The sequence below is a fragment of the Podarcis filfolensis genome, assembly GCF_964270895.1.
Source record: "Podarcis filfolensis genome assembly, chromosome: 3".
Taxonomy (NCBI): Eukaryota; Metazoa; Chordata; class Lepidosauria; order Squamata; family Lacertidae; genus Podarcis; species Podarcis filfolensis.
In genome coordinates, this window is record NC_139606.1 from 3,573,460 (window position 1) to 3,588,080 (window position 14,621).

The 14,621-nt window shown below is 43.2% G+C and overlaps 1 protein-coding gene across 1 annotated transcript; it reads right to left on the reverse strand.

Moving 5' to 3' along the window:
* Positions 1-1,347: 1,347 nt before the first annotated feature.
* On the reverse strand, positions 1,348-11,016 carry LOC310759475 (serotriflin-like). The gene is made up of 8 exons (XM_083606765.1): positions 10,921-11,016; positions 9,847-9,908; positions 9,280-9,384; positions 7,278-7,365; positions 5,674-5,822; positions 5,060-5,154; positions 3,091-3,179; positions 1,348-1,601 (listed from the first exon to the last, which is right to left on the reverse strand). The coding sequence occupies exons 2-8, from the start codon at positions 9,904-9,906 to the stop codon at positions 1,474-1,476; spliced, it is 714 nt and encodes a 237-aa protein (XP_083462891.1). The 5' UTR covers positions 9,907-9,908; positions 10,921-11,016; the 3' UTR covers positions 1,348-1,473.
* Positions 11,017-14,621: the final 3,605 nt, after the last annotated feature.

Here is a 14,621-nt window from a genome sequence, read left to right on the forward strand (position 1 = left end):
GTTCTCGAAGCCACAAACATGAGTCTGACCAAACTGCGGGAGGCAGTGGAAGACAGGAGTGCCTGGCGTGCTCAGGTCCATGGGGTCACGAAGAGTCGGACACGACTAAACGACTAAACAACAACAACACATGAAGTTGGGGCAAATTTGTTAACTATTGCTCCAGAGGCAAGAAGTAGAAATGATGGACAGAAGTTTCCAGAAGCAAATTTCAGCTAAGGATTAAGAGAAGCTTCTAATGGTATGAGCTGTTCAGCAATGGAACAGGCAACCTCAGGAGATGTAGGCCATTTTTTCTGGAGGTATTTAAGCAGAGGCTCAACAGCCACCTGTCTGGGAGTGCTGCAGTTGCATCCTGCATTGTGGATACTGGACTCAGTAGGGGGCTGGACAATGACTGCCAAGGTCCTTTCACGTTCTGTGGTCTTATGAATAGAGGGTGTGCCGTAGGGGACTGCTGAGGGAAATTCCTAGATCGAACAGAGAGCTTCCTGGCCTTCCAGAGAGGATTTCAAGGGGGAAAGAAAGGGATGGGACATTTTCCCTCCTTGAATTTCCTTAACTAAGGATCCAACCCTGTCTCTTCCTAGAATGGATTTATCATAGTTCTTCTGTTCCTTCCACATGCCCCTATTTCTTTGTGTTCTCTATACTTGGTTATATGATTCTTAACAATACTTTCCATCAGTTTCCCCAGAAACATGAAACTAATTTCCAGGATCCTCCTGCCTCCCTTTTAAAAATTGCTGTTACATTGGCTACTATCCAGTCCTCAGGTGTGCCATCTGATCTGAAGGACAAGTTATATATTTTCGTTAGAAGATCAGCTACCTCATATTTGAGTTCTTTGAGAACTCTTGCGTGGATGTCATCTGGACCCAGCAATTTTTCAGTTTATATTTTCTCTGTTGATGCTACTGTATTTAAATAACTTTTTTTGGTCGGTTCTAATATTTTTAGCAATGTGTTCCTGTTCCACAAATTCTTTTTTAAGGATCCCTTACTGTCTGCTTACCATTTTGTGGCCTAATTTTGTGTTCCTTTTCATTCCCTTCATTTGAACAGTTTAAAACCTCCTTAGATTCCACTTCTTAACTGCACTGGCACCCTCTTGGTCTTCATGTTACCTTTGCTGATCTGTGGCTTGCACTCCAGTTGAGTTTCTAATATTGTTTTTAAACAACTCCCTAGCATTCTGGAGCGATTGTTTCAGTTTCTCATTGGGCATAGGATGTTAACTATGCTATGCAGTGTGAGCCCTGGTGTAGCAGCTGCTAATTTTGTAAATTGTAAATTTTCTTCCCGTCCCAACTTCCAGTCCCACCTTACACAAAAAATACATCCATGTATGCAAGATAATTTATTTTTCAATTTTAAAAGCATGTTTACAAATTTCATTTGGAAAAGATCATTAAAAGATGCTGAAGGTGAGTTTGTGGAGTTCAACGAAAATCATAAGTGCCAAAAGGAGACCTATTTTATTTCATTCTTACACAGGCAAGAAGCAGTGCAGTCTTTCAGCATGTTTGGTTTCGTACATCCTTCTGACTTCACTAAGTCAGGGCAGTTGATGAACTTATCAGTATGTTTGCAAGGGTTGGCTGAAAGTGAAAAGAAGAACACACTACCATCAGTCTGGACATTAACAAAAGCAAAACATCCCCAATAGATTCAAACTCTAGGGATGCTTTCATTTTTAGTTCATATACTGGAGCTTAAGATCAAAACTGAAGATTATACAAAAGAAAAAAGAACACTGAACATATTATTTAACAGTTGTTCTAATGGATGTAATAATTAAATGCATAAACAGTTTAGCAACCCTGACCATAACTCAGAAGAAAAGGCCTGAAAAACAAGCCTTATGAGGAATGGTTGAGGGAGTTGGGCATGTTTAACCTGGAGAAGAGGAGACGGAGAGGTGATATAACAGCTAACTTCAAGTATCTGAAAGGCCGTCACATGTAAGATGGGGCAAGCGTGTTTCCTCCGGCTCCAGAGGATAGAACCTGAACCAATGGAGTCAAATTACAAGGAAGGAGATTCTGACTAAACATCAGGAAGAACTTCTGACAGGAGGAGCTGTTTGACAGTGGAATGGACTCCCTTGGGAGGTGGTGGACTCTCCTTGCTTGGAGGTTCTTAAGCAGAGGTTGAGTGGCCACCTGCCCTGGCTGCTTTGGTTGAGATTCCTGCAATGCAGGAGGTTGGACTAGATGACACTTCCAACTCTACAATCCTGTGATGCTGTGAAATTGGACAGGCTTTGATTGCCACATCTTAGGAACATTATGTAGAAATCCCTACATTCACCTTAAAAATATAAAAGGTTATTGTGACTCAGGAGGCAGAAGCCTTTCTGCAGGTGGTATGACCTCCCCACCATCGATGGAGAAGTGGTACTGCCATCAGTGCCAGTTTTGGGCAAGATGGTGTCCATTTGGGGCAAGATCTTTGGTGCTGATGGGAGCGCTTCTTCTCCGCCTTTGGCAGATGCGGCAGGGTGCGCGGTAGCAGCAGGAGCAATTAGGTGGTGGTGGGAGTGGCAGCAAGGCAAGGCAGAACTTCTCATTTCACCTCTAGTGGTGAAACAGGATGTGCTGCCCTGGCTTCCATCAAATTCAGTGGGATTTTCTTCTGAGTAACTAGGTTTTAGCATTCAAATTTAGAATATAATTGGCGATATCCCTTCCATTCTACAAAAAACCTTGTAATCTTGGGGGAACAGAGATATCTATATATCTATATGGATCTTCGTAAGCAGCAGTGGATCTCTGCCTGCCCATCTCCTGCTTTCTTCCTGGCTAAACTGTCCGGGCCGAGCATCCCTTTGGCAGTGTATTGTGCATGCAGTGCAGAAGTATCATATCTGGATGCAAGACTTCCACATCACACCAGCGCTGCTCCCAGTGCACATTGGGGCAGATCCAGAAGTAGGGCCTCTAAGCAGAAATCAGCACAGCTTTTCCTACTATCCCTTATACTAACTTGGTGACAGTTAACAGGCCCAGTGAGTTCTGAATTCTAACTGAGTGCCCTTTCTAAAGAAAAGATGAAGAAGCTTTAATATTTGAAGTTATTTGTACGTACTGCATAATTTGTTGTCACAAGCATGACGGCAGTCCCCACAAGATGGTCCGGACTTATATGGGGTTTTAAGTAAGCCGTGTATGTTCCCTCTGGAATGAGAAATGCAAAAAAGTGCACAGTTTTTTTTATTTATTTCATGAAATTTATATAAATATATATTTTTTAAAAAACCCCAAAGCAGCTCAGTCCTGGTATGCTGTAGCCGGTTGTTTGTATTCAGAGGGAGCAATCTAGTGGCGTCAGTTCAGTAATGCTGTGCTCTAGGTGCTAGTGGGAATGGAAATGAGGCTGGGATGCCTTGGCTGGAGAGTGAAGAAGTCTTGCCTGTAGAATTACTAGAAAGGCAGGACATCACATTGGGAGGGATAAAACACAACTCACTTTATTTTCCTATGTGCAACCTAAGCTGCTTGCACAACACCACATCCCTGTTTCTAAAGAGGGAAGGGTGACAACTCAACATCCAGAACAAGCCAATGCAAATGAACTTAATGAACACAGCACGTTGTAATTTGGATTATTCTAATGGTCTGTGAAGTTTATTCTGTCCGTTGACAATCTGCTATTAACTCCCTTTATCTTCTGCACCTCCCAGTGTTATGTAATCTCTCAGGAATGTTAATAGCCGGATACCTCTTCCAAAGGGCTGGGGCTGTATCATCAGTAAAGAGAATCTCACGGGCGTTATTCACAGACTGTGCCATATGTGCCCACTAGCAATGCAACAAAATATGATCAAGGGGTCCCTGTATCTCCACACACTTTTCAAGAGCACCCTTTACCCTCCTGGGTAAAACTTCCTGGGTTCTGAACTTTTAAGAATTTGGCTCTGCATTGCTTGTCAAAGATGGCAGCTTTTGTTAAGCCCCTTTGAACAGGGCTTTGCAGCTGCCACTGCTCCGCCTAACAGAGGTGCCTGAAAATCTTTTTCAGCTGAGCCAGGTCTTTGTCTGCCCCCATCTGCTCCTATATGACATCAGGTGTAGGGCAGGCAGGTGTGGCTTGGCTTGGCTGAAATATCCTGGTGGGTCAAACAGGGAAGCCAGGTTGGAGGTTCCCAGCCCTGGTTTAGAGCAAACTTAATAAATATGTAAATGAATAAAAAAGAACATTCTTTTCTGAGGCACTGTGGCTCACTTAATGCTGAATATGCTGCTGGTGTGAATTGGTGGATGACGGAAGCTATGGGCACTAAGAGAGGAGGATTGCAAGGAGTGGGGGCACTGCCTTTTGTGCCTTTCCACAGTATTAAAGCAAGGTTAAACCATAGCTAAGGGACTCGGGTGGCGCTGTGGTCTAAACCACAGAACCTAGGGCTTGCCAATCAGAAGGTCGGCGGTTCGAATCCCTGCAACGGGGTGAGTTCCCGTTGCTTGGTCCCTGCTCCTGCCAACCTAGCAGTTTGAAAGCACGTCAAGTGCAAGTAGATACATAGGTAGATTCCGGTGGGAAGGTAAACGGCGTTTCCGTGCGCTGCTCTGGTTTGCCAGAAGCAGCTTAGTCATGCTGGCCACATGACCTGGAAGCTGTACGCCGGCTCCCTCGGCCAGTAAAGCGAGATGAGCGCCGCAACCCCAGAGTCATCTGTGACTGGACTTAACGGTCAGGGGTCCCTTTACCTAAACCATAGCTAAACTGCTGCACCAAACCTTAACAGGACTAAAGGTCTCCAACTGTTGCCAGAAAATTCTTTTGGGATTTTGACTCAGCCAAACACAACACAACACAACACCAGCTGCTGCCACCTGATTACCCAAGGTAATAGGAACAACCTGGCTGTTTTTGTTTACTAGTTGGCTAGCAACCATTGACATTCCGAGTTACTGCTTTACTAGTGTGCAAACTTCCTGTGGCTGTTATGAGAGTCTAATGTATTTCATATTTATGTTTAAAATGTGTTGTTAAATCCCTTGAAGACGTTGTGTAACAAACAGCTAACAAGCTCAATAAATAATTAAATAGTACATACGCAGGACAGTAGTGGCAAAAGTAGAGGTATTTCAAGCGGTTTTGAGGGCAGTGGGCAGCATAACAACCAATTTTGTAAGACCTGTACCAAACCACCTGTAGATATAAAAACATCCACACAAGAAAATACGTTAGAATCTAACTGTTTTCATAATGAGCCAGAAAAACATACATTTAACATCAGCATTAAAAATAAAACAACCCCTAGATTTCATCACTTTGTGTTGTGTTATTAGGAGCACCTTGAAAAGGGGGTATGATACTAAAGAATTTAACAATTTCCAAGTAACAATTCCAATAATTTTCTTCCTCTGGGAGATGCAGCTCAGAAATGTATACAGCTGTGAATGTGAATGGCATCATGGGGGTCTGAAGAAACCACAGAAATAAACGCACAGCAAAGATAAAGACAATCCATTGTCTGAACTTCTGTGTGAAAAATATGGAAAAAGTACTGGGTGGAACGCGAGGGAAAAACCCACCTTTTTTCGGTTTTCTTCCTTCCTTCTGTGAGGTCCCAGGCAGCAGCAAGCCAAGATGTGAGTGGGCTGTCAGGCATGGATTGACTAGCTGAACCATGCGCTTGAGAAAGATACAAAACGGTGTTTGAGTTACCTGAGTGAAATGGCCAATTACGGCCCCTGGACGGACTGCTCCAACACCGTACTTGAAATCTTTCACCTCGTTGTACCAAGCTTGAATCACGTCATTCCATGAAGTAGCGTGAGATGATGCATATATATTTTCACCGCATGAAAAGCCATCTAGAAGTTGAGACGGGAAGCATTAACAAAACTCATGATTCCTGACCTAGGAAATTCTGTAAACAAGAGGAGTCATCCCCTGCTTCAGGGGAACATGCTGCAACAGGTAAACGCTTGTTTATTCAAGCAGAATTTGTTCACCCGCAAAGGAGAGATTTTATTTACCGTATGTAACCCATTTGAGCCAGTGCTTGAACAACACAGAATCTTTGCTTAATTGGGAATGATAAATCTTATAACTTCTTTGATACAGTTCTATTTGGGATACCTTTTGATGTTCCATGTTTCTTGCTTAGCGTTTAGGAGTTACCTATATCTGATTAAACTGCGAAGCAGCTGTTCAGTTTTAAACTATGGGGTGAAAGGGGGGATATAAAATATGAACTGGGCACACTAAGGGTAGTGATTGATGTATAATTGCCCAGGTATTTGTCTTTATATTAAATTTTTGTTATACAAGAATATCTTTATTTCAACCAATATTATAATCCCTCTTTAGAGACAGAAGTCTTTGTTTCAGTAGGGTACATTCTTAGCTAGAAGTGTTTCAGCTTAAAGCATTGTAACCACGTCAGTGGCACAATGTGATATCACACATACAGTGCATATAAATCACTTTTTCTTTACCAGTCTAGCTGAGTCCCAGATGTGGGCAGAATTTGTGGTTTACATTTGATATGGAAAACTGAGTTGCAATGAAAGGTAGAGGAAGAAAGAAGAGTCTGCATTTTGGTACAAGCAATAAATAATGAAGAATTAATTTTCACAAGTAAACTTATTCAAAGGTGTTACCAGAAAGAAACATTTGTCAGTTACTTTTAGTAAATGTTAAATGAGCTTCCTTTTTCATCTGATTCTGATTCTTTGGTGATTAAATTACCAAATTAAAATATTCTGAATTTAGAACCTGTCAGCGTATAAGACATTAAACATATCTAGTATACAGTCCAAAAAGGCTAATCTCAGCTGTGCTGTATAAATTGCTCAATAGCTGGCATCCTTTGATGAATTCCAAAGTAATACCTTCAGTGGAAGAAAGTGGAAGCTGAAAGGTCTTGTTTTAAAATGTTACCATTTCTGAATTGTTAGTGACTGCAAAAGATTTATTATTTTAGTGATTAACTACATACTTCCAGGATCCGGAATGAACATGTATGAACTGCTGTGTGGTGCTTTAAAAATTGTATGCATCTAAGGTGGATGCTGCATGTATAGAGGCAAAGGTATGCTGATTTCTGAGTTTGGATGTTAGAAAGAACTCGAACATTCCTCTGTATTATTCCCTTTTTGTGGCATTCTTCCAGTGTTTTTTTTTAAAAATATGCTTTTTAAAAATTATGCTCAGACTGACGACTGCAAGGTTGTTGAAGGAATAAGTGAATGCTGATTGAATGTGGATTATATTATAGATCTCTCTAAAACATTTCTACAGTGCTTACTGACAGCTCTACTTGCCAGCAATTCTTTGGTCTGGTGGGCTGTGGGCAAAACGACATTTCTTTGCCACGCGTTCGGCATTTGCTCTCGCAGCAGGACTCCATTCCTAAATGAAAAAAGATGTAGCAAAGGTGAGAATGGAGGCATACTGTAAAGATGGAGAAGATAATATCTGTCTGATCGCTTGTCACCTTTCAGCTTTCTTCAAAACCTTGATGTGTATGTCCATGTGTGCACGCATGTTCCCCTTTAATGATAGTTATTTTGTGGCTGGGTCATGGCTTGAATATATGAAGGAAAAACAGAACTGCCGTCCTTTCCCATCACTCTTTCCAGTCCCAACCCAGCACTTGCCCAAGATATATTGACACCTGAGACAAAACACAAAATGGTGCCCCCCACTAGGAAAGAAGGGGGGAATGAGGTTCTACATCAGAAAAAATGGGGGGGGGATAAAGATCAACAATGGGAACAAGCAGGGAGTGAAGAACTACATTGGGAACAAGGGAGGGAATCAAATCAGCCTTACCTGATGGTTGAGCTGGTAATCACAGGCTCTCATGGGGGGAAAGGGGCCATCTCTGAATCATGCCAGGTGGGTGCAGACCCCAGGAGACCCCAGAGGGCAGTCCCAGCTATTTCCTCCTTAGAAGTGGGAGGGGATGAGCAGTCCCTCCTATTTGCTGAGGGGGAAGCGGCATGGGGGGGTACCAAGGTGGTAGCAGACCTGTCCTCCGAGGAAGGCACCACTGTGGCAACAGTGACAGGCAGCATGTTCCTTGCAGTCAGAACTGCTGCCCCTGTGGATTCTGCTGCCTGAGGCGGTTGCCTCAGTTTGCCTCATGGGAGGGCCGGTTCTGCCCCAACCCCAACGCCTGGATGATCTTAACCATGGTTTAGCATCACATCTGCCTGACTCCTGTCAGCCCTGCTTAATGGCAGTAACCATCATTCAAACCCTGATTAAGAGACTGATGCGGGTGGCACTGTGGTCTAAACCACTGAACCTCTTGGACTTGCCGATCAGAAGGTTGGCAGTTCGAATCCCCACAACGGGGTGAGCTCCCATTGCTCTCTCCCAGCTCCTGCCAACCTAGCAGTTTGAAAGCATGCCAGTGCGAGTAGATGAATAGGTACCACTGCAGCGGGAAGGTAAACAGCATTTCTGTGCGCTCTGGTTTCCGTCACGGGGTTCGATTGCACCAGAAGCAGTTTAGTCATGCTGGCCACATGACCCGGAAAGCTGTCTGTGGACAAACGCCAGTTCCATCGGCCTGAAGCGAGATGAGTACCACACCCCATAGTCGCCTTTGACTGGACTTAACCATCCAGGGGTCCTTTACCTTTTACCTAGGAGACTGAGTTAGGCACTCTCAGCTACTACTAAGTTACTACTGAGGTAAGTGCATATTCCTAGCCCACTACATGGACAAGTGGAGGAAGGGAAAGCATACATGGTGTTTTTTCTCCTGGTTGGACAAGAACATGTAGGAAGTTAAAGCAAGCAAGGGCTGGATTATATCTGTCCAAGGGAACACAAAGTGCAGAGGTGAGAAGTGGCATCAATAGACTCTGAGCCTGCACTATTATTACTAATGATTACCGCAACTCATTAAGCTGAACCTTGCTTGCTGAACATGAATCGGCATGACTTCCTTAAGCTGACTCTAATATCGCAAGCTAAGAACACCCAGCCAGCCAACTGAGGAGGCACCAGGGGTAGCCTGGTTACAGTCTGGTTCCCCATTTGCATTGTATTTCTGTTGAAATCATACTGATTAGTTCTAAATTCGCACTTATACCTATGAATTAGCATATGCAAATATCATGTGCCTGCTTGTCCTTTTTAAATTAAAAAATGATATTTAAATGGCATTCCCTTGTGAAATGCAAATCTGCTTGTGAGCCTCATTCTTGAAGTGATCAAGAACAAGTTTTCTGCCTGCAAGAAAGTGTGGTAAACATGCAAAGCACTTGCCAATGCACTTGGAACTATGAATTTCTCCTCTTTCTATCTTACCATCTTCAGCATGTTGCTTGCAGTGGGCTTCACTTCTCTCCGCAGGGCATTGTGCTTGTCAAGAATTTGCTTTTGGTCACCTGGTCCAACCCCTAGTGCATGTGCCTAAAGTGAGAGAGTGATTAAATTCCTCTTGCATTTATTCATAATATATTACACCAATATAATTTTAGCACTGTTTCTGTAAGAATCATGGCCATGGTGAAAACATGCCATAAATGAAATCTGACATAAACAAAATCTCAGTTGTAAGCTGTTGTTAACTGTTGGGCAATGCCATGGCATTAACGTCTCTCTGATGTACTCTGGATAAATCCACAGTTATTGAAATCAACTTCCTCCATTAAGTATGATCTTCTTAAAATGTATTGTCTTCACAGATGAAGCAGTGAAGCACATTTTGGCTAATTAAAGAGAATGTTTAGGTTGACGAAGCTCCAATCCCGTATTTGAAAACAACCCAGCTAAATTTAGTAACTTTTCATGTCCCACTGACTGAGATAGGAGAGAGTTAAGCATCTCTCAGTATTGCTACACTACACGACATAAAAAACAACCACACTTTACCCTTGAAGCAGGCTGTTGCAGCACAGCAGCAAGACTCAGCAACACGATGAGCAGGATCATCTCTGAAAACAAAATAACACTGGAGATATTATCTTAGAGTTTCTGTTTAGATAAAGAACGTACTTATTGAAACATGGTGCCACTCTTCTGAGTAGTAGTTTAAATTTCAAAATGCTCATGTGGCACCAGCTGAGAAGTAGATTTGTGCCTCCTAGAACAGGGTTGGTGGCAGATCAGAACCTGCTGGAAGATCTCTGGATGCAATGGATGAATAAGGCTTGCTTAAGAGTGGCAATTTATTTTAGCAGATTTATACCACACCCTCCCAATGAATGCACAACGCTTAAAATAGCTTACAACTTGCTGAAACCCACCCCCACCCCAAAATCAGGCAGTTAGAAATAATTATTGACCTGCAGTAACTCGGATGCAGATTTGTATTTACACACACTGTATTTACACATACAACGCGGGTGGCACTGCGGTCTAAACCACTGAGCCTCTTGAGCTTGCCAGTCAGAAGGTCGGCTGTTCGAATCTGTGTGACAGAGTGAGCTCCTATTGCTCTGTCCCAGCTCCTGCCAACCTAGCAGTTCGAAAGCAGACCTGTGCAAGTAGATAAATAGGTACCGCTGTGGCAGGAAGGTAAACGGCATTTCCATGCGCTCTGGTTTCCATCACAGTGTTCTGTTGCGCCAGAAGCGGTTGAGTCATGCTGGCTACATGACCTGGAACACCAGCTCCCTTAGCCTGAAGCTAGATGAGCACCACACCCCATAGTCGCCTTTGACTGGACTTAACTGTCCAGGAGTCCTTTACCTTTACCTCCCACGAGAAAGCATGACAGTAAACTTTTGTAAAACATACATTAGATACACCCCCAGCATTACAGCCAATGAAGACAGATGGCTTGAGTGCAGATTCTTCAGTAGGAATTTGATCAATAAGATGCATCCTCCTGAGCAATTATTTTTATACAATTTATCTTAACTCTCCTAGCAACCTTCATGTAGGTGGTTATGGGATACAGCGGGCTAATGTATAGGTTAACAAACACCCCCCCTTAAACCTTACCTTATTATTTCAAGGAAGACTTGAAGTACCTTCTTTGTAGCTTCAAAGAGGTTATGGAAATCAACGGGCGATGTTATGCTTATATACCTCTCCTGTTTCCTGCTTTGCAGAATGACTCAGTGTCCAACCGTAAATTACACACCTCATTGACCAGTCAGAAGTTTGAATCTGTCACATGTCTTTTTAACAATGTTTTATTTCCTGAAAAATTCCAACCAGCATCTTATGATGGATTGATATCTGTGCCTTTTCTTTATCCTGTGGCATCATTTTATCGCTGGTAGATCTAAACACATCATTGACTCAATATACATTGTAATGAGAGGAATTCACAAGCTATTGCTGCTACCAAAGAGGTTTCTTCCTTCCTTCTTTCTGTGTATGAGGTAATGCACTGGTGGTGCCATAATCTAGTAAACAAGGATGTACGGTAAGTGTTTTTAACCTGTTACTGCGGATGTTGAAGTGATAGGAAATCTTCTTGTTTTGAAAGTTGGACCCATTCCCTCCCTCCCCTGCCCCACTCATTTGCTGATTCCCGCATCTATTGAGGCATTGATGCCACTCAGCTGGTATTCCTGGAGATGATGTTATCACACGCCAACGGCCATTTAAATCTTCAGTATTTGCTTATGTTCAATTAGCATCACAGTGGAGATATAATTTCTGCAAATACTTCCTGTTGCATGTGCTCAGTTCTGGATTACCCAATAAGCAGACCAAGAATGTCCTTACGGAATCAGCAAAGCAGAGGCACCATAAAATAAATAATAAACGAGAGGATTTTTTTGTTGTTGAAAACTTTGATACAGTGGTACCTCGGGTTACAGACACTTCAGGTTACAGACGCTTCAGGTTACAGACTCTGCTAACCCAGAAATAGTACCTCGGGTTAAGAACTTTGCTTCAGGATGAGAACAGATATCGCGTGGTGGTGGTGCGGCAGCAGCAGGAGGCCCCATTAGCTAAAGTGGTGCTTCAGGTTAAGAACAGTTTCAGGTTAAGAACGGACCTCCAGAACGAATTAAGTTCTTAACCCGAGGTACCACTGTATTTCATATTTTTTTAAAAACACTGAAGTAGTCACTGCGGGGAAAATGTTTGATAGACTTCCTTACACTCCACCCACTTTTCTCTTCCTTTTTTATTACTTCCCCCCACCTAAACCACAGGGCGTCTTACTCAAGTAGATAGCGGTAATGTGACGAAATCAGATCCCCATCATGTGTTGTAACAAAACTATGTCTTATTATTGATATAGTCCTCTGAGTTATGGATATAATCTTATTGAGTATTTGAAGAAACAGAAAATCAAGTGCTACATTACTTGTGCTGAGTTTGCAGAGGTCAGTTTCACGCTATTCTCTGTGGCTGCCCCTAAGCACATGCCCCCGACCGGCACATTCATGATGCAGAATGCTGAAGACACACCCCTTGACCCCGACTTATTTTTATGGTTGTAACACAAACAGGCCTAAAGTGGCTGGGAACAGAAGAGCAAAAATGTATTATCATTACAAAGTTTAACGCTACAGTGGTACCTCGGGTTAAGAACTTAATTCGTTCTGGAGGTCTGTTCTTAACCTGAAACTGTTCTTAACCTGAAGCACCACTTTAGCTAATGGGTCGATTTCTGTTCTCATCCTGAACCAAAGTTCTTAACCTGAGGTACTATTTCTGGGTTAGCAGAGTCTGTAACTTGAAGCGTCTGTAACCTGAAGCATCTGTAACCTGAGGCACCACTGTAATTCATTTCAAGACACAATATGACAATCCAGTTGATTTGTTTTGATGATACAGACATCCATTCATTGTAAATTAAACTTACAAAATTCTGAAATAGACTTTAAAAACAAATCACTTGATACCAGTTGGCTAATACATATAAAACTGACTCTGGATTTATAGATATGGGTACAGCTGCCCACAAACCTGACCAGGCTGTGACAGGTGTGGAGGAGGTGTCTGAAGTTACTCCTTTCTCCTAAGATGGAGGGGACACACAGAGAGACACCTTGTTGCCCATATTGTTCTGTCACCGAATGTAACCCAAGTCCAACTGTACAGTGAAACACACCTTTGTAAACCCCTCCATGGCCTTCTAACATCTTTCTGTTCTTTTTAAAATCTGAAGCATTAATCAGGGCAATGCCTTTTCTCTTCCTGATGCAGAACTGCAGAGAGAAAGAAGCACTGAGGTGCTCATTAACATTTCAGACTCCGCCAGCAGATCACAGGGATCACACAGATACCGATCCAGGAGCCGGCTATTGAGCCTCTTCCCATAAGTGAGTCCTGGAGTTCCCGGATTGATAGTGCCAACTCTATGTCTCTTAGAAGGGAATTCCACAAGGTAGGAGGCTTTAAAAAAAATGGTTCCACTGAGAAAAGTAAGAAATTTTATGGCTACTGCCGACTTGCCTGCAGAAGACATATCAAAAGATATATTGCCTTATACTGACTGCAAAGAAAGCCCAGTACCGCGAGAAAATTATGAAAAAACAAGTAAATGGCAGTGCGATAGGAACAGCACTGCACTTCAAAGACAAATTTCTGATATCTATGCTGTAATTGAAGTTGAAGCTAATATGAAGAGTAGAGGTGAAGAAGCACCAGGTAGATTTTCTTTTCTAAAGCATATGCACTTATCTGATGAACAATATATTCTCACAACGATGCAATATGGAATGATGGAACACAGTGTGTATTTCTAAGTGTGCGGAGGGTGTACAATGTATTTTTCTAACAAGTGCTCTGCCCTTTTTCTCAGCTAAACAGAATAAAGAACTCTCAGGACGGACTTGATTCCCTTTCTGTGCTGTGTAGGGAAGCAGACATGCAGCGGCGGAGCAAGCGGATCGGGTGCTTGGGGCGGTGGGTGGGGCCAGCTGCCCGTGGGGTGAGCCGGGGCAGGACACTCCGCGGGGCCTCCAATGAGAAGAGTTTGGATTTGGTATCCCATTTTATCACTACCTTAGGGAGTCTCAAAGTGGCTCACAATCTCCTTTCCCTTCCTTCCCCGCAAAAAAACACTCTGTGAGGTGAGTGAGGCTGAGAGACTTCAGAGAAGTGTGACAGGCCCAAGGTCACCCAGCAGCTGCATGTGGAGGAGCGGGGAAGCGAACCTGGTTCACCAGATTGTGAGTCTACTGCTCCTCCCACTCAGCCGTCCTGAGTGGAGGCAGAGGGGGAGGTGGCGGGAGGACCATTTAGGCATCGTGGAGCCTGCGCGAGCCTAAGCCACCGTGTCTCTCCCAGGAGAGACGTGTGGCTCGGGTGCACTGCAGGCCCTGCGTTGAGTGCCGCCCGACATTTTGTCACCCTGCTCCCAAGCGGTGGTCTGCCCCCACCGCACCCCCTTCCTCCGCCACTGGAGACATGCTTCGTCAAGTCAGCTTCGATGAATTCATCCAGAATTTTGCAATCAGAAAATCTAGACAGAACAGTGATTTTAATTTCAGCGCATGTAAGTTTCATGTCATTTGAAAAATATTATTTTATTTTATGGTTTCGTATTGCTTCTTTAAAAATCACATACAGGGTTGCTTAGGGCTTCTGTAGGTCTTAATCCAGCCCTTCCTGCGCTTCTCTAACCTATTTAGGTAGAGCATGACAATCGGGAAGCAAAACACAGTAAGTAATATTGTAAGTAATTTCTTGATTTTTACAAGCTGTACTGCTCAAAATCAAACATATGACTA

Bases quoted from the DNA above. Each gene is read 5' to 3' on its own strand.
- LOC310759475 (XM_083606765.1), bottom strand. From the start codon at position 9,906: ATGATCCTGCTCATCGTGTTGCTGAGTCTTGCTGCTGTGCTGCAACAG. The intron at 5,823-7,277 runs GCAAGTAGAGCT...CTCAACTTCTAG, and splicing joins ACCAGACCAAAGAATTGCTG to ATGGCTTTTCATGCGGTGAA. The intron at 3,180-5,059 runs GTATGTACTATT...TTCTCATTCCAG, and splicing joins TTTTGCCACTACTGTCCTGC to AGGGAACATACACGGCTTAC.